This window comes from Raphanus sativus, chromosome 9, assembly GCF_000801105.2.
Source record: "Raphanus sativus cultivar WK10039 chromosome 9, ASM80110v3, whole genome shotgun sequence".
Lineage (NCBI taxonomy): Eukaryota > Viridiplantae > Streptophyta > Magnoliopsida > Brassicales > Brassicaceae > Raphanus > Raphanus sativus.
This window is the reverse complement of record NC_079519.1, coordinates 19,984,921-20,005,318: the sequence shown is the minus strand read 5'-3', so window position 1 is coordinate 20,005,318 and position 20,398 is coordinate 19,984,921. Positions and strand designations below refer to the sequence as shown.

At 37.0% G+C, this 20,398-nt stretch overlaps 2 protein-coding genes across 2 annotated transcripts; one reads left to right on the top strand and one right to left on the bottom strand.

The window, feature by feature from the left end:
• Positions 1–6,396: 6,396 nt before the first annotated feature.
• LOC130499692 (uncharacterized) lies at positions 6,397–7,495 on the top strand. The gene is made up of 3 exons (XM_056994025.1): positions 6,397–6,666; positions 6,874–6,936; positions 7,022–7,495. Exons 1-3 carry the CDS (start codon positions 6,427–6,429, stop codon positions 7,415–7,417), a joined length of 699 nt encoding a protein of 232 aa, XP_056850005.1. The 5' UTR covers positions 6,397–6,426; the 3' UTR covers positions 7,418–7,495.
• A 10,605-nt stretch (positions 7,496–18,100) lies between these two features.
• Positions 18,101–20,122, bottom strand: LOC108823751 (mitogen-activated protein kinase 5). The gene is made up of 6 exons (XM_018597030.2): positions 19,862–20,122; positions 19,397–19,526; positions 19,189–19,326; positions 18,786–19,118; positions 18,529–18,712; positions 18,101–18,436 (listed from the first exon to the last, which is right to left on the bottom strand). Exons 1-6 carry the CDS (start codon positions 20,023–20,025, stop codon positions 18,264–18,266), a joined length of 1,122 nt encoding a protein of 373 aa, XP_018452532.2. The 5' UTR covers positions 20,026–20,122; the 3' UTR covers positions 18,101–18,263.
• Between the last annotated feature and the right edge of the window lie 276 nt (positions 20,123–20,398).

The window sequence follows — 20,398 nt, the reverse complement described above, 5'->3', positions numbered from 1 at the left end:
TGTTCCTCTCACTTCCACTGACCAACCGAGCTTCGCTTCAACGATCAACACCGAGCTTCGCTTCCACCGATCCAGCTTCAGCTTCAGAACCGAGCCTGGTTGTATTGGACCAAACAGCTCCCACTGCTTCTGTGCGTGCAAGGAGTGAACGAACGAAGAAACCTGCTCCCACGCAGATATCTCCTTATACGGCAGAGAGAAGGAAACTCCTTAGAGTGGGAAAGTATAATCCATTTCCCACACTAAACAGACCTAAGATGAAGGAGCTCGCTGATTGGTTGAAAACTGATCCGTAAGTGATTGCTTTACCCATAATAGCTTGATTTAGTCTACCAAAACTGATTGCTTTTTTGTTTGCAGTGATTATTCACTAAGGAAGAGGACAAACCACGTACATCACCAAACTTGGTGGTATCAAAAACTCCGGACATCCAAAGCATGGCTGGAAGACGTAGTAAGTCTTCTGCTTATCTTTAAGTCGTCTGGTAACTTGTCTTTGTATAGATTTGTAAATATATAAGTCGTCTGGAAGGTTTTCCAGCTGGACGACTTATTTGTAAGTCGTCCAGCTGGAAAACCTTCCAGAAGACTTACAAATAAGTCGTCTGGTAACTTGTCTTTGTATAGATTTGTAAATATATAAGTCGTCTGGAAGGTTTTCCAGCTGGACGACTTATTTGTAAGTCGTCCAGCTGGAAACCTTCCAGAAGACTTACAAATAAGTCGTCTGGTATTGTCTTTGTATAGATTTGTAAATATATAAGTCGTCTGGAAGGTTTTCCAGCTGGACGACTTACAAATAAGTCGTCTGGAAGGTTTTCGAGCTGGAAAACCTTCCAGACGACTTATTTGTAAGTCGTCCAGCTGGAAAACCTTCCAGACGACTTATTTGTAAGTCGTCTGGAAGGTTCTAACTTGTATTATTTTATATGCAGCATATAGATGCTTGGATGAATGTGCTGAGGCAGAGGTATAAGGAGAACCCACAATGTTTCCGGAGCGAGCGAATGTGCTTCCTGGATCACAACTTTACCAGTCTTGGAGAGAACAGTATCTGGTCTTCAAAACATCGTCGTCTGATCACAATGGTTTAGGAAAAATGCTACCTAGTGGGGCGGCGAGTTTGTATGACGGATCAATGCCTTCATTTTGCCAATCAAACAAGAAGTGGGGGGAGGACATTGATGATATCTATGCGCCACTGAACTTGGACAACAAACATTGGGTGGCTATTTGGATATCGATCCCTAAGAGGCACATAGTCGTCTGGGACAGCATACCTTCAACTACCATACCAGAAAGATGGGATGAGATAATGGAGCCTTTTCTCGAGATGGTCCCTTATCTGATTGTGGAGTGCGGAGACCAGATGCATGGGTTGGAGCGATACACTTATGAGAGACTCCTCAAAGATGTACCCACGGCCAACAATGGTGATTGTGGCGTGTACGCTGCAAAGTACATTGAATGTCATGCTCTTGGGGTCCCCTTTAGCCCTAAAGACTTTGCTAGGTCCAATGCGAAGACTATGAGGGATACTATGGCTTTGGCTATATGGACGGAGCTTGTTGATCAGCATCTGAAAGATAATGAGGATGGTGGTATGTTTGTAGGCATGTATGATTAGATACACAAATCAATTTGTATAGATTTTTTAACTTGTATAGATTTTTTAACTTGTATAGATTTTTAACTTGTATAGATACACAAATCAATTTGTATATTTGAACTATTTGTATACACAAATCTATTTGTATATTTGAACTATTTGTTTACACAAATCTATTTGTATGTTTGTGGGCATGTATGATTTATTTGATTTTCTAACTTGTATAGATTTTTCTAACTTACAAATAAGTCGTCTGGAAGGTTTTCCAGCTGGACGACTTACAAATAAGTCGTCTGGAAGGTTTTCCAGCTGGACGACTTACAAATAAGTCGTCTGGAAGGTTTTCCAGCTGGACGACTTACAAATAAGTCGTCTGGAAGGTTTTCCAGCTGGACGACTTACAAATAAGGTCGTCTAAAAAAAATAAGGTAGTCTAAAAATAAAATACACTGGACGACTTCGTAAAAGGTCGTCTAAAAAAAAATACACTTGAAGGGATAGTAGAAGGTAGTCTAAACACTGGACGACTTAAATACACTGGACGACTTAAATACACTGGACGACTTCGTAAAAGGTCGTCTAAAAAAATACACTTGAAGGGATAGTAGAAGGTAGTCTAATACACTGGACGACTTCGTAGAAGGTAGACGAAACACTGGACGACTTAGAAATTAGTCGTCTGGACGGGTAATCAAGACTGGACGACTTATATTTAGGTCGTCTGGACAACTAGTCAACTGGTTGTGTACATTGTGGTTTCGTATGGCCAGTTTCCTTGCAGTTTGAGCATCTCCGTGCCCTGTGTTTCTTCCTGGGTTGTGTCCCCTCATCCTAGATAGCTCCAACCAAGATTGCCATCTTGATTTCTTCTGTCTCCCCGGACCACGCTTTACGTTTGGAGGAAAGCATTCTCGTTCCTCAATATGTTGTGACACGATAGGATATATATTCTCTGAGTATCCTGCATACAGATGATTCTTTGAGTAAAGTGGACATACAAGTGTGTCGATATGCACACCAGCATGTGTTCCAGCTGCTATAGCATGAGAGCAAGGTATTTTCTCCACTCCATAGACACCACAACCACACTTTACATGTTCCAAATCAACCGCACAGTCCATTTTGCCACCTTTGACAAAGAAACGCCATCCATCAATTGGTTCGACCGTCATCGTATCCGCTATCTCTGATCGAACAGCAAGCAAGTATTCAACACCCCGGCTATGTACAGTTGGGAGACTCAAAGCATCTTGTCTCCTTTTCAATACCATTTTCCTAACTTCTGCCTTATGAACTCCAGCAGGAACGGAATCGGAAATCCTCTTGCTCGCTTCAGTGCGGAATTAATAGATTCAGCGATGTTGCTTGTTTTTATGTTGAACCTGTTCCCCTTACAATAAACCCTTGACCATAGCTTGGCGTCGGCCTTCTCCAAATACGTTGCAAGTTCCGGGTTTGCACTCCGTATCTCAGCCATGTACCGGTTAAAATCGTGAACCGTGTGCGCATAAGCAGCCCCTTTCACCAAGTACATGAGATGTTTCCCTTTAAACTTTTTGACAATGTTATCTTGAAGGTGATAATAACATATTCCTCGGGTTGCCCAAGGAAACACCTTCTCACACGCACTTTTAATGGCCGCGTGCCGGTCAGAGACTATCACCAGAGGCTTGTCATGAGATATACAACTAGCCAATTTTGTGAAAAACCATTCCCAAGAAGGTTCATCTTCAGCATCCACGATCCCAAAAGCCAATGGGAATATCTGAAAATTGCCATCTTGTGCGGCTGCAACTAACATAACACCTCCATACTTTCCACTTAGGTGAGTTCCATCCACCACAATGACCCTTCTCTGATACTTAAAACCTTTGATAGAAGCTCCAAAAGAGAGAAATAGATACTTAAATCTTTTCTCAGAATCAAGTTCTATAGCCGTGATAGAATCAGGATTTGCAATGGAGATTTGCTCGAGATATGAAGGCAGACGCGAATACCCTTCTTCTGCTGATCCTCTCACCAATTTCTGTGCATATAACAGTGCTCTGTATGAAGTGGTGTAATCAAGCGTCATGCCAAACATGTTCTTCATTGCATCAGTGATATGCTGTGGAGTTATCCCATCAATGATCCCAACACGATCAATGAAAAGACTACCAACATACTTTGGAGTACAGTGTCTCCGCTGAGCGATTCGGTCTCCAATTGAGCATAAATGTTTTTCCACATACTTTGTTACCCAAAACGTGTTTGACCCATGTTTCACACTCGCTCTGATCTTCCATCCACAACCGCTAACCCGACATATTGCCACAAGGAGAGTTTTTGTTGATTTGTATATTCTGAAAGAAAACCTACCCCTCACTGCTGTCAACCGCAGCTCTGAAAGCAGTGCATCCTTGCTAACAAAACTCTGGTTGACATAGATGCTGGTACAATCCGATTTTCCTCCTTCAATAGCATTTGTCTTAGCATATGTCTTTTCAATTTCTTCAAAACAAATATTATCATCATCTTCCTCGTCCTCATCTAGAACCTTTCCATAAAGACTGTAATCCCCACCATTCTGATCCGTTTCACCAACAATAGTGTTATCAGCATCCTCCTCCCCATTTTCCTCCTCCCCATTTTCCTCCTCCCCATCTTGATTTTCATCTTCAACAGACTCATTATCACCAACATCTTCAAAACATTCATCAGCCTCATCATTATCACCAACATCTTCTTCCCATTCACCAGCTTCATCATTATCACCAACATCTTCTTCCCATTCACCAGCTTCATCATTATCACCAGCTTCTTCTCTTTCTCTGAAACCGTTTCCACCTTGCTGCGGCTTGATACACAAAGACATACTCTATGCGTTTTGAGTATCTCGAGCAAGTTTCGAACTTGTCTATCACTTGTAACATGAATGGGAGGACTGCTTGGAGTCATCATCATTTCTGCTGGTAATGAGTAGCTAATCTCCACAGTCACTGATCTCATGTCCAGGTTATAATCTTCTTGAGCCATTGCAACAAGTTCAGCATGTGTTGAATCTTCATTCAATAAAAACAATCTTGCTCCTTTGAGATCATCAACCACAAAATCCCAACGGAAATCTCTCAACAACCATTCTCCATACACTGCATGTAACTTAAAAATCATCTGCAAATATTCAAAATAAAACACATTAGTAAACATAGAGAAAATGAAGAAGTTCAACAAACATTATCGCAGACGACTTAGATTTAAGTCGTCCAGAAGACTTAAAGGTAAGTCGTCTAAAGAGGTCACTTTTGCAATTGAAAATTAAAAGGGACGACTTAATTCTAAGTCGTCCGGCTTTGTTTGTTAAAAAAAAAATTTCAGACGACTTATATATAAGTCGTCTACGAAAAACGGGCTAGTTTTGCATTTGACCGAATCGTGTCAGATCTTTGACTATTTCTGGACGACTTATAAATCAGTCGTCTCTGGAAAGTAAAAATTTCAATATTTTATTCAAACTAGACGACTTACACGTAAGTCGTCCCAGGTTAGTTTTGTAATTGAAAAATAAAACTTGAAATTTAACTTTCTCCAGACGACTTAACTAAAAGTCGTCCAGCTAGACGACTTAATTTAAGGTCGTCCGGGATAAGCAAGGTTTGGACGACTTAATTGGGAAAAATTCTGGACGACTTTGCTTTCCCCGGACGACTTTAAATTAAGTCTTCTGACGGGACGACTTTATATTATGTCGTCTGGTAAAAATTAAATTATGAAGTTTTATTTTTCAACTACAAAACTAACCTAAGACGACTTACACGTAAGTCGTCTAGTTTAATAAAATATTGAAATTTTAACTTTCCGAGAGACGACTGAATTATAAGTCGTCCAGAAATAGTCAAAGATCTGACACGATTCGGTCAAATGCAAAACTAGCCTGTTTCTCGTAGACGACTTATATATAAGTCGTCTGGACTGTTTTTTTTCACCAAACAAAGCTGGACGACTTAGTTTAAGTCGTCCGTTTGACCAGAAGACTCATCAGTAAGTCTTCTACATACAGATGACTTACTTGTAAGTCTTCTACGCGAACAGATTTTGAAAAAAATTCAAATTCGTACCTTAAACTAGGTGAGATGACTTTGTTTGCACACAGGGTCTTCTCCAACCACCCAGAACCTCAAACGAAAGCAACCGTAAGTCAAAACGAAAGAAATATGGCTCCAAACAATTTTGAATCAAAAGCTTCAGTTTTTGGATGAATATGGAGAGAAAGTGAAAGAAATGTTGTTTTTAGTTCATAACAATTGAAACAGAGAGAGTGTAAAGAGATTTACGTGCATTAAAGGGCATTAAAAGCTCCAAACAGTTCGTACAAGGTTGTTCCCACTATTCATGGCAGTGGCAATATTGTAAATACTTGAAGAAAATGAGGTTGAGACAGTAAAGAAGCCATTTTCGAAAAAAAAAAAAAAAAAGGGTTAATGGCATTTTCGTAGATAAAATGCAGATGTGGGGTTAAAAACTCAAAAAAAAAATGAGTCAAAAGAAAAGGTTAGTTTTCTGTTTGAATTCAAGTTTTGAGTCACTTTTGCAATAAGCCCATAAATCTAGGCTTATAAGACTGTAAGTCAGTATGACAGTATATATATATATATATAATATATATATATATAATATATTTAACCTCTTTCAAAAAACTCAAAAGTTAAGAAGGTTTGTGAAGAATATGCATACTACGTTCTATCATTATTTACAAAACAACAACATATCTTAATAAAAAAAAAAAACATATCTTAATAATTGTCTCTGTTCTCTTATTCACACAGGGAGGAGGAAGAAAGATGGTGTCGCGTCGGAAGTTTATTCAGGTGTCCTCCAGTGATGACGAAGAGGAGTTTGTAGCGGAGACGAGGTCTCAGAGACAGAACTCAAGGAGGCCTGAGGACGACGAGACACCTCCTGAGGGAATGAAGCCCGATGACGTGAAACCGGTTGGTGAGCCGGTTAAAGTTACGAGTAGAGGAAGATGGAAAAGAACTCATTACGGGCAGTTCGAGTACAAGGGTGACAGATACGAGCTGGTGAGTTGTGTTGACTAGATTGATGCATAACTCTGGGTTTCCTGTGCACCTTGTTTAATTACTTGTTGAATCTAGGGCGTTAACTTTGATGTCTCTATTAGCCATAGATGCTCTTTTTGAGACTGGGAAGTTTTAATTTTTAGATTATGCTTTCCCTTTGCACCTCGATGCTTTGTTTCTAGTCTCTGACATTCCTTTCTGGCACAGGAGGATACGGTGCTGTTGCGTTCAGAAGACAATACTCAAAAGCCTTATATTGCAATTATCAAGGTACTGGTGTACGTGCTGCTGAACTTTTGTATATATATGCTTATCAGTTCTTTCAACTAAGACTTTCTGTTTTTTTTTTTGGTAGGATATTACCCAAAAACAAGATGGAAGGATGATGATACTGGGACACTGGTTTTATCGTCCAGAAGAAGCAAAGAAAAAGGATGGTGGAAACTGGGAAGTAAATGATCCACGTGAACTGTTCTACAGTTTCCATCGTAATGAGTTCCCAGTAGAATCTGTGATGCATAAATGCGTGGTGAATTTTGTTCCAGATCATAAGCAACTTCCAAAACGCAGAGATAACCCTGGTTTTATCGTGCAAAAGGTGTATGATACTGTGGAAAAGAAGCTGTGGAATTTCACTGACAAGGTTTATGATGATGCAAAACAACATGAAATTGACCTCTTTGTGGAAAAGTCTCTGGCGCGATTGGGTGATCTTCCTGACCTTGAACCTAAACTGTATCATTTTATATGATTTTGGGGAGAGTTACGCCAACCGTAAACCAATTAAAACTTTAAAAGTATCTTTTTTTTAATAATGCAAAAGCTATTGTTGCTGGATCCCAATATATTAATAATCTTGGTAATTTTCTTCTGTAAGCGTATTTCATGTGCATTTGTTCTCTCCATAGTAGATGGTTCAGCCGCGCCTGGTGCCTAGAAATGACTGAGAACTACGACGGGTCAAAATTTATTAGGTCCTTTGTATTAAAATAGGAGTAATTCTTGGGTTCACTCCCTAAAGTGAATCTCTAGGTTCATCCACCAATAGGAATTCACTATTTTGTATTCAATATCTTTTAAAATAGTATTGCATTTAAGGAGGGACACACTACATGGAGGGTCCGTACAAAACTTAAAGCGGATATACTCGAATGATTATTTTCCAAAACTTTTTCATTGTGGAAAACAATGGTTGGTTACTATTTTCTAAAAGGAGTAAACCTCACTGAATCTTACCATTTATTTGGTTGGAGGTGGGGGGGGGGGGGGGGGGGGCGGGGCTCCCCTAGACCTCATGCTTGTCTGCCACTACTTACTGACACCGGACACTTCCTTGTTCATTATCTGGCTGCCTGGTCGAATCGTTAGCGACTTTTCATCTTCCGTCAAAGTAATTGTGTTTTACCTCTTTGGATCTTTGTCTCACAAGCTAGATTTATCGCCAACTTTGTACTGGATCTTTGGCTTGTCTCCTTCTTAAATTGGAAAGAGATAAGCTTACGAGGTTTCACTTATCCACTGTGTTTTAACTTGAAGCTTATAATTTTCCGTATTGGATTGTTTCATTAGATTGGTTAATATAGTCTGGTTAGTTACAAGAATTTGAGGGATTTACAAGATCATCTGTACAAGAAAATTTGAATTACAAAATACACATGATTTATAAACAGAATATCCAAAGTAAATATTCCTTATATATTACTAACCACGTCTTAGCCATTCGAAGATTTTATCTAACACTACTTAGGCCAAACGTCCCCTCCCCTCCACTCTCTCATGCATATCGTCTCACCGTTGTTATGATTTTCCGTCTATGAGGCCCGACTGTAACACCCTCGAACCGTCCTAAGTCAAATTCCACCAGATTGGCCGCCCAACAATCAAACAAGAACATGGACGACCAACCAAGCTTCGACAACCGGCCGTACAACAATCAAACAAGAATGCATGACCAATCTCTCAACCTAGATCGATCCAAAAATGCCACAATTTAGTTCACCGAAACAGAATAGCCAAGATACTAAACGAATTCAGACCTTTAGTCATCTCGCCCTGGATTCCTAGTTCCTTGAGACCATGGCTTAAGGTTTTGCAACCCGCACCACAATCAAGAGTTATGTTAACCCAGACAAGGTTAACATTAGACGGAACCTAAGTTAAATATAAAAATATTTTTTATTAATATAACAACTTGGATTACAACATTCTTATACAAATACAAAAGAGTTCTAAGGCCTGGCCAAAATACTAAAAATACAAATGTTTAATCAAAAGTCTACAAAACAAAGGACAATAAAAACTACACCTGTTCGCCACGTTTCTTGCGCTTCACTACTGGTTACCTGCAAGCAAAAGAGGTTTTCGACGAGTATGAGCGCTAATAACTTAGTGAGTCACGGCTCCCTCTAACAAATCACAATGATCCCCCCCATAAACCCAAAATAACACACAACCATCAATCAACCAATTACAATCAATATACTTTTTAAGAAAATGACTCAACAAACATCCATTCGAAGGGTTCAGACATTCGATCATGTCCCCAAACAGGCACACCCATCTCACAACCACAAAGGCTTATGAGAATCGGCCATCGACTAGCTGTTCCGGACTCTTCCTGTCACGTCAGCTCGCTATCCCATCGGATAGTACTCAGCCACAGGCTGCAATCCCATCGCTCCAAGTCTTCCCATCAATGGCTACAACCATATAATGAGGAAAGGTAGGATCAAACCGCCCACACTAACATCCGATCACACGACACGAATCAAGAGTAAATCTCCTTTTTCATCAAAACGACTCTTTATCGTAAAACCCGATTATTGGATAAAACCAAATAAATTATTCAAGCAATCAACTACACAATGAAAATAATCAAACAACAAAAATAATCAGATAATTAATAAATAAATCACACAAACACACATTCGATCCTAACAATCAATCAATCTAATGATCAACCTAACAATAATTCCGAACAAGCAATTAAACATGCAATTAAACATGTAATCTAGCAAGCGATCCTAACAAGCAATCACACATAACCATGACTCACAGAGCTTTCGGATGAAAGGTTTCTAACTAAGGTTGAAATGGTCAGATCCTAACTTTTCCAGACTCCTCCTAGTGATCTACACTTCCCGTCCCGAAAACTTCTTGAAAACTAAGCTAAGGCCAACTTTCTCTCACTAAACTCTACATAACTCTCTCTCTCTCCACGGTTTTGGGATGGAAAAAAACTAAAAGGGAGGGCTTGGTATTTATAGGAAAAGGGTAGGGATGCATGGTTGGGAATGGTAGAAATGGTGACAAATGGACATCATGGTGACAAATGGCTGAGATCACTCTACACCAAGACAAGTGTCTCAAATTCTAAAAGATCCCCCTGGTTCTTCCACACTTCCTCCTTCCTCAGCCAATAAAAATTGACACTTGGCTCCACTGAAATTGCGCCACATTGCTTCCTCTTCACCCAATGATATTTCACCACGTAATCTCTTCCTTTTGGACCAATATTCTTATGTCATGTCATCAACTTCATCAAATCCTCAAATGAATATAATTGATAATAAAATCACTCATGAATGCTCCGTTCTTGATTCGTTGCTTGCATCTCGCCCGATTAACCGATTTCCGCAGTTTCGTCTAAACCGGGTTCTTTCGAACCATCTTGTTTTTTCTTCAACCACACTCCATATTCTGACTCCAAAAGCCTAAGGAAATATTCCCAGGTTACTTTTAATACTCCTGGTGCATGTTTCTCCTATTCATTCAACAACTCGACCATTCCGACTACCGACTCAACCAAAACGCAAAATACTTGAACCATCTGAATTCTTCTTCGACAAAAAGTCTTCGTTTGGACCATGCACATCATCCAACCAAGGTTTACCTAGTCTAAAGGTTTTTGTTTTCTCGACCACAAACTACCCTAAGACAGGGTCATTACACCAACTCCAACACTTTTGATTTGGGCTTTTGAAGTGGCATGCAAGCCCAATATAAATCATTTGGCACCTTCTCAGCCTATTAGTTTCACAGCCCACTTGTGTGTAAGGAGTTTGGTCTCCTCGGCTAGCTCTCTAAAGATTACCAGTGGGTTCACACAATGCCATGTCTTTCTTTTTTAAAGTGCCTTTTAACGGTTTCACTGAGTACATCATATTTTCTTCTGAAATAAACAGTAAAATAAATTGTCTGCCACTACTTACTGACACCGGACACTTCCTTGTTCATTATCTGGCTGCCTGGTCGAATCGTTAGCGACTTTTCATCTTCCGTCAAAGTAATTGTGTTTTACCTCTTTGGATCTTTGTCTCACAAGCTAGATTTATCGCCAACTTTGTACTGGATCTTTGGCTTGTCTCCTTCTTAAATTGGAAAGAGATAAGCTTACGAGGTTTCACTTATCCACTGTGTTTTAACTTGAAGCTTATAATTTTCCGTATTGGGATTGTTTCATTAGATTGGTTAATATAGTCTGGTTAGTTACAAAAATTTGAGGGATTTACAAGATCATCTGTACAAGAAAATTTGAATTACAAAATACACATGATTTATAAACAGAATATCCAAAGTAAATATTCCTTATATATTACTAACCACGTCTTAGCCATTCGAAGATTTTAGCTAACACTACTTAGGCCAAACGTCCCCTCCCCTCCACTCTCTCATGCATATCGTCTCACCGTTGTTATGATTTTCCGTCTATGAGGCCCGACTGTAACACCCTCGAACCTTCCTAAGTCAAATTCCACCAGATTGGCCGCCCAACAATCAAACAAGAACATGGACGACCAACCAAGCTTCGACAACCGGCCGTACAACAATCAAACAAGAATGCATGACCAATCTCTCAACCTAGATCGATCCAAAAATGCCACAATTTAGTTCACCGAAACAGAATAGCCAAGATACTAAACGAATTCAGACCTTTAGTCATCTCGCCCTGGATTCCTAGTTCCTTGAGACCATGGCTTAAGGTTTTGCAACCCGCACCACAATCAAGAGTTATGTTAACCCAGACAAGGTTAACATTAGACGGAACCTAAGTTAAATATAAAAATATTTTTTATTAATATAACAACTTGGATTACAACATTCTTATATAAATACAAAAGAGTTCTAAGGCCTGGTCAAAATACTAAAAATACAAATGTTTAATCAAAAGTCCACAAAACAAAGGACAATAAAAACTACACCTGTTTGCCACGTTTCTTGCGCTTCACTACTGGTTACCTGCAAGCAAAAGAGGTTTTCGACGAGTATGAGCGCTAATAACTCAGTGAGTCACGGCTCCCTCTAACAAATCACAATGATCCCCCCATAAACCCAAAATAACACACAACCATCAATCAACCAATTACAATCAATATACTTTTTAAGAAAATGACTCAACAAACATCCATTCGAAGGGTTCAGACATTCGATCATGTCCCCAAACAGGCACACCCATCTCACAACCACAAAGGCGTATGAGAATCGGCCATCGACTAGCTGTTCCGGACTCATCCTGTCACGTCAGCTCGCTATCCCATCGGATAGTACTCCGCCACAGGCTGCAATCCCATCGCTCCAAGTCTTCCCATCATTGGCTACAACCATATAATGAGGAAAGGTAGGATCGAACCGCCCACACTAACATCCGATCACACGACACGAATCAAGAGTAAATCTCCTTTTTCATCAAAACGACTCTTTATCGTAAAACCCGATTATTGGATAAAACCAAATAAATTATTCAAGCAATCAACTACACAATGAAAATAATCAAACAACAAAAATAATCAGATAATTAATAAATAAATCACACAAACACACATTCGATCCTAACAATCAATCAATCTAATGATCAACCTAACAATAATTCCGAACAAGCAATTAAACATGCAATTAAACATGTAATCTAGCAAGCGATCCTAACAAGCAATCACACATAACCATAACTCACAGAGCTTTCGGATGAAAGGTTTCTAACTAAGGTTGAAATGGTCAGATCCTAACTTCTCCAGACTCCTCCTAGTGATCTACACTTCCCGTCCCGAAAACTTCTTGAAAACTAAGCTAAGGCCAACTTTCTCTCACTAAACTCTACATAACTCTCTCTCTCCACGGTTTTGGGATGGAAAAAAGCTAAAAGGGAGGGCTTGGTATTTATAGGAAAAGGGTAGGGATGCATGGTTGGGAATGGTAGAAATGGTGACAAATGGACATCATGGTGACAAATGGCTGAGATCACTCTACACCAAGACAAGTGTCTCAAATTCTAAAAGATCCCCCTGGTTCTTCCACACTTCCTCCTTCCTCAGCCAATAAAAATTGACACTTGGCTCCACTGAAATTGCGCCACATTGCTTCCTCTTCACCCAATGATATTTCACCACGTAATCTCTTCCTTTTGGACCAATATTCTTATGTCATGTCATCAACTTCATCAAATCCTCAAATGAATATAATTGATAATAAAATCACTCATGAATGCTCCGTTCTTGATTCGTTGCTTGCATCTCGCCCGATTAACCGATTTCCGCAGTTTCGTCTAAACCGGGTTCTTTCGAACCATCTTGTTTTTTCTTCAACCACACTCCATATTCTGACTCCAAAAGCCTTAGGAAATATTCCCAGGTTACTTTTAATACTCCTGGTGCATGTTTCTCCTATTCATTCAACAACTCGACCATTCCGACTACCGACTCAACCAAAACGCAAAATACTTGAACCATCTGAATTCTTCTTCGACAAAAAGTCTTCTTTTGGACCATGCACATCATCCAACCAAGGTTTACCTAGTCTAAAGGTTTTTGTTTTCTCGACCACAAACTACCCTAAGACAGGGTCATTACACCAACTCCAACACTTTTGATTTGGGCTTTTGAAGTGGCATGCAAGCCCAATATAAATCATTTGGCACCTTCTCAGCCTATTAGTTTCACAGCCCACTTGTGTGTAAGGAGTTTGGTCTCCTCGGCTAGCTCTCTAAAGATTACCAGTGGGTTCACACAATGCCATGTCTTTCTTTTTTAAAGTGCCTTTTAACGGTTTCACTGAGTACATCATATTTTCTTCTGAAATAAACAGTAAAATAAATTGTATTCTATGAAAAGTGTTTCCCTTCCGGCTTTAATGCGGAGGAGTTTGTCTAAATCGATCACCTTTTAGTTTTGTTTGTGTGTAGTGGTTCGTTCGGGTCTAGAATAATGAGTTTTGTTTCGACTATATCTCGAAGTGTGAATTGAGAGATCAAATGCTGATATGTACCACTTGGTCTCAAAAAAATCTCAATAAGACCCATCACTTTTTTATTTTATTTTACATTTAAATTTAAGTAAAAATTTAAGTAAAATAACTAAAAAACCTAAAGACTTAAATATATTTACTAACCAATGACATTACTATCCTACCCAATATCTGACCCGGATCCAGACCCAAAACCCGACCCAATCTCCTTCATCTTCCCCCTTCTCCATTCATAGTTCTTTCACCATAAGACAAAATCAAACAATTTCTTCAACCATCCATTAATTTTCTGTTTATTATCTCAAATCGATCAACCCATAGTCATATTTAATCAATTATATCTTATCCAGAATCAGATTTCATCTTTTATATATGATATTCAAGATATATAAAGAACGCAACGTATTACTAGTACAACTGAAACTAGAATAACTTGTACAACTAGAATTAGTACAACTAGTACAACTAAAACGAGTATAACTAGTATAAATAGATTGGGTATCCCCTAAACATTATTTGATAAGTGATTTTCTTATGTGTCATCACCATATTTATTCTCACAAAAAAAATATGACATGACTTTGAAAAATTGTGAAATGGCCTCACTTAATTGTGAGATGTATAATTTCCTCGATTTATTGTTTTCACTTTATGAAGATGCTAGAAAAGAGAATGATGTATAACCAATAAGACATATTGGTCTAGCCTCCCTCGCCGGCATGTGTCAAATATATGAATAGTATATTTTTAGTAATATATGATTTGGAATGATATGTTTATATGTTGTATGATTTTCAAAAAAAAACCATCTTCATCTTTTTGGGCTCGAGGCCAAAAAACTAGATGCAGAGCCAGAAAATTCTTCAACCATTTATCTTAAAATGTGAATCATTGGAAAGAAAAAGAGGATTGGGTTTGATGTATGATTTTGTGTTTTTTTTGCAAATAATTGTTTTAAATGATGTATTAATACAATTCTTATCAACAGTTGTAAGATTTTAGTTTGTTTATGACGATAATAATAGATATTAGAAAGAAACAAAATTGCAACAAATAAGTTGTTCTAATCTTTCCTCGCATGCATGTGTCAAATACGTGAACTGTATATTTTTAATACTACTTTATTTGGATAATGATTTTTTTACAAGTTGTAATAGTTATACTAGTTGTGCTATTTTCAGAAAAAAATCAACTCATTTTTTGCTCTTGAGTCCAAAAAGTATATGCGGAACCAGAAAATGTTTCAACATGATTCCAAAAACGCGAGTCACCGGAAAGAAGAATAAGGAAAGAACATTAATGACGAATAAAAGCGACTCATCGGCGACGAAGAAAAAGAAAACGAAGGAGGGAGGGTACTTTTCGAATCCAACCAAACAAACTCGAAACCACGCCAGGGCAGAATACGATGAGGAGATTGGGTCTAACAACAGAGATCACAAGACAGAGAATGATAAAGAGGCGCCAAGGACGGTAAACCATTAAATTTGAAATCGTTTTGTAAATTATTTGATTGTTAGGGTTCAACTAAGGTCTCATTTCGTGTCAATTGATAGCTTTTGGGGTTACTTTTGAAAATTTATGTTCCTTATAAAATTTATGTTTCTTTTGGGATTAAAACTTATGTTTCTTTTAATGTTAATTTTTTTAATAACTTTTGAAACTATTAAAACTTATATTCCTTATGAAAAACATGTTTAGTTTAAATGTACATGTATTTTGATATAACTAATACAACATACTCAACTATGCAATAACATTTAAGAATTGTACAACTAGTACAACTATTCGACATTAGTGTTCAACCACAATGTTTAAAACATGATACACATTTAAAACATGATCCACATTTAAAACAATACTACATAAAATAAATAACAAGTAATTGTACCAGTTTTATAGTTGTACCGGCTGTACATAGTTGCAAAAGTTTTGAGTTGTACCCGTTTGTGCATAGTTGTACTTTGGTAATGAAATCAAAATATATTAGTTGTACCATATAATAAATACATTTACCTCAGTTATACCACTTATTTATGTTTATATACATTTGTGCGGTTACAATGAAATCATCATTTTTGTAAAAATATATTTCATTTATGTTTTCCATAAATTATGTGGACAAACAATTTAACAAACTTTAAAAGTATAAGGTAGATCATGTAAACTTATGGAGTTGTGTTATAATTTTTAAACAAATTCCCAAAAATTCAAATTAAATTAGGAGAAACTTTCTGAGTACATACCAATTGAGATATTTAATTGTTTTTCTTATATGGAAAACCAAATTAATTTTATCAATTTCTGAAATATCAAAGTTATACTAGTTGTACCAGTAATACTCGTCTAATATATAATAAAAGTTATATCAATTTTTTATATATCTAGTTTAAAGGGTTACACCAATATTTTCACATCATAGCTTTTTAAAAATATGTTCGATTTTTTTTATCACTATAATATGTCTATTATAGTTAATATACCTTAAAATATAAAGTATATAATGTAAAATTAAGAATGTAATGTAATAATTTAACAAAATTTTGAAAAGTTTCAAATAAAATATATGAAATTTTGTCAATATATACAATTAAAATATTTACTTGTTTATTTTATGTGTAAATTATAACATTTACATACCAATTATATAATTTTTGACATATTTAGTTGTACGAATTATACTAGATGTGCATAATTGATTGAGATAATGAGATAAGGAAGATTGTGTGGCTATAAGTAGTTGAGATTTAAAAAAAAAGAATGAGGGAGAATGAGAGAGGAGGAAAGAGAATGAAATCGTGTGGTCAAAATTAAAACATAGATGACATGATCTAATGACTCGTGTCATTATTTCATTAATGATAAAATTGTCATTTTACTCAACTTGGTCTATATAGATTTTTTTAGGTGGTTGTAGAGTTTTTCTTTTTACTATTTAGTCTATAATAGATTTTTGTCTGTAAATTGAGAGAATAATTTCAAATTTCAGACATTGTTACAAATCCTATTTTGACGCATTCGATTTTTACTTTGAATTTGTTCTCATAGTATCCTTTCTCTATTTTTATCATTTTTGTTGTATTATCTTGTGCTTGTAGAGTTAAAATTATCTCATCTAGGTGTAGTCAGAATATTTTTGGTTCCAAAATAAACCTGAGAGGAGTGACAGATTCCCTAATACACCCGTTCTTCCAGTTACTTGGAATATGGATGTCATAATTCTTAGCATTAGTGTCGGCTCAGTTATAGGGGCGAACAGTGCGACTTTCTGGGTTTATGATATTGGGGGTCCAATCTTTTACTATTTTTTTTGATTATTTAAAAAGGGAAAAAACATTTATGAAAAAATAAATATAGATCTATTTTATAATCTTTTCAGAAAAAGATCATGCTAAAATATCTTGTCTAGCTATTAAAGGGCCTAACTTTTTTGCACAAGGCTCTATAAACCATGAGCTTGGCCTGCTTAACATTACTTGCAAGGGAAAACCCCTAGAAAATATAGAAGTGTTACTCATAGAACAATGTGAGGACTGAGCAGTGAGAACAAATCAGTCGCTATTCTTAACGTCATTAGATTGGAGTTAACTAAGGGGCTGACTGGTTTTCCCGCTACCACCCGCAAACGCAGCTTTTGCGGTTCATAGCGGTTGTTGGCGTTTCGAAACAATCACAGAAAACGTTACAAATCGCTTCAAACCGCTCCGAACCTCTTAAAATCAAAAGCTGGTTCCAGCTAGCGTTTGCGGTTGCGGGTGGGTAAATTTTTTTATTTAAAAACAGAATAAATAAAAATAATACTAAAAATATCCAATAAAAATTTTAAATTGAAATAATAGAAATTGTAAAATGTATTTATATTATACTTCAATTTATATTATAAATTTTTAAAACCAAAATATTTTCTATAAATTTTTAAAATTTAATAATATGATTTTATAAATAAAATTTTTATATTTATCATATTATTATGATTTTTAATATTTTTATAATTACATAAAATCTAAATATTGTTAAATTATTATTCAACAGATGTTGCGTTTGGTAGTTTACCAGTCATAAGAATCCCGCAAACGCAACAATTTTTAACAGCTGTACCAGTCGTACAAATTTCTAGAAAACGTTTAAAACCGCAACCATCCGCACCCGCAAACTCCCGCAACCGCAACCGCTGCGGTTACACCAGTCAGGCTCTAAATGTGTGAGACAAAAAATATATATATCTTGTGTCTCAAGGGAGATCGTCATACATCATTTTCTGGTATTGCATGATATATAGTTTTTTTTGACAGATGAAAAGGCTAAAACAACATTGATGAAACAGAAGCTTATAAGAGGCAACCTTACAATAAACAATGGACTTAAGTGGTCGGATGAGGATTGAACTTCACTGATTCTAGCCACACGAGCTCCTTAATCTCTTCTTCAGTGGAAGACGGGTTCTCAAAATCGAAACTGAAATGGTTTGAACAAACAGGCTCGTCGTTAAGGTCGTGAAGTGCTGACAAGAAAGGATGATACAATGCTTCCTCAACTACAAAGACAAAGAGAGAGCCATGTTCCAAGATTACAAAAATCACTCTTATACAACAATCTCAGTATATGCACCAGTACATTTAACCATACCCGTTATGCGTTTTTCAGGATCAAACACGAGCATTTTCTCCAGCAGATCGATAGCTATAGAACTCATACCAGGAAACCTAGCTGCAAAGCTCTGCCTCGGGAACTTTGGTAGTTCTTTAACGTACTTTCTGGCATTCTCGCTTCTGAGAAACTCTAGGCTCGTTCCATCAGGTGATCCTATCAACTATTCAACAAAAAAAAAACACATATAAAGACATAAAAGCTTATAAAGCATTGGTTTCTGTTTCAGAACATACCTCGGTTATAAGTTTAAGCTGGTGGACATAGTCTTTCCCAGGGAATAGAGGTTCCCTTGTCATGATCTCAGCAAATATGCAACCAACAGACCAGACATCAATCGCAGATGTGTACTCAGAACTGTTGAGAAGCAGCTCTGGTGCTCGGTACCATCTCGTGACAACATATTCTGTCATGAGATCTGTCTCAGATGTCGTCCTTGCCAAACCGAAGTCTGCAATCTTAAGGTCGCAGTTTGCATTCAGAAGCAAGTTACTCGGCTTAAGGTCACGATGTAATACATTTGCTGAGTGTATGTACTTTAGTCCACGTAGAATCTGATACAAGAAGTACTGCAAAAACAGAAGAAAAAGTCAGTAGGAGAAATGAAAAGAGAGAGAAAAGTTGTGGATGCTAAAAAACCTGACAATGATCATCATTCAAGGGCTGGTCTGAACGAATAATCTGATGAAGATCAGTATCCATTAACTCATAGACTATATAAACATCTGTGAATGTCTCCTTCTTTGGTGGTCTGATGATGTCTTTTATAATGACAACCTGTAATAATAAAAGACCATTTTAAGCTACAACTCTAATCCTTTTAATAATAGATTAGAAGAAGCGTTACGTTCTCATGTTCTAAATGACGAAGTAGCTTAATCTCTCTCAGCGTTCGCTTAGCATCTACTTTGTTGTCGAAGGCTTTGCCTATCTTCTTGATTGCAATCTCTTCTTGTGTCTCCGAATCTACTGCGGCACTAGAACCAAATCGATAGATTAACAAGCAGATTAGTCTCACTTAAGAAGAGGGAAATGAAATAAAGATGCAACACTGAAGACCAACCAATCTCAACTACTGATACATTATCAGACTCCAAAGATTATTTAAAGACAGAACTTTTCTTGAATCCAAATAAAATAAAATACATTGATTCAATAACTACAGAACTGATTGCAATATATAATCAGGATCAATCCAAGAATACCAATATTGGGCTATCAATATAGCAATAAATATAAATACCTAAATCAAGAAACAACCCAGAAAAAAAAAACATAGAGAGATTACAAAAAAAGGTTTAAAATTTGGTACCAGACAAAGCCGTAAGCCCCTCTACCGATTGGTCGGATAGGAGGAACATACTTGTTGGAGACTTCAAACATGTTTCCATAGACATTGTACTGAAAATATCTTCCTCCATGAACAAGTACTCCTTTTATGTTGTTTTCTGTCGCTGACTCAGTTTCAGAAGCCATTTTCGAATCAAGATACACACCTTAAGGAAAAAAAAAGAGAATCTAATTTTTTCGAGTTGAAGATGAGATCAAAGCGTGTCTGAAGATTTTAAAGAAGAAAATTAAAATTAAAATAATAGAGAGAGATGAAGTTGAGAGACTCGTCAAGGACAACGACTCTTTTTTTTCAAGTTTGAAAATTTTTGAACAAGTCAAAGAGATCATCGAATAATCCTCCGCCACGTGTCCCTGTAATAACGCCTGCTTAGCTGCCACCAAATGTAGATGAGATAACTAAATGGCCCAGGCCCATCTATTTAATAGCGACGGATGTAAGTGTGTGAGGTTTTTTTTGTATCGACAAAAAGCTAATCTAGTCCTAGATAATATTCCA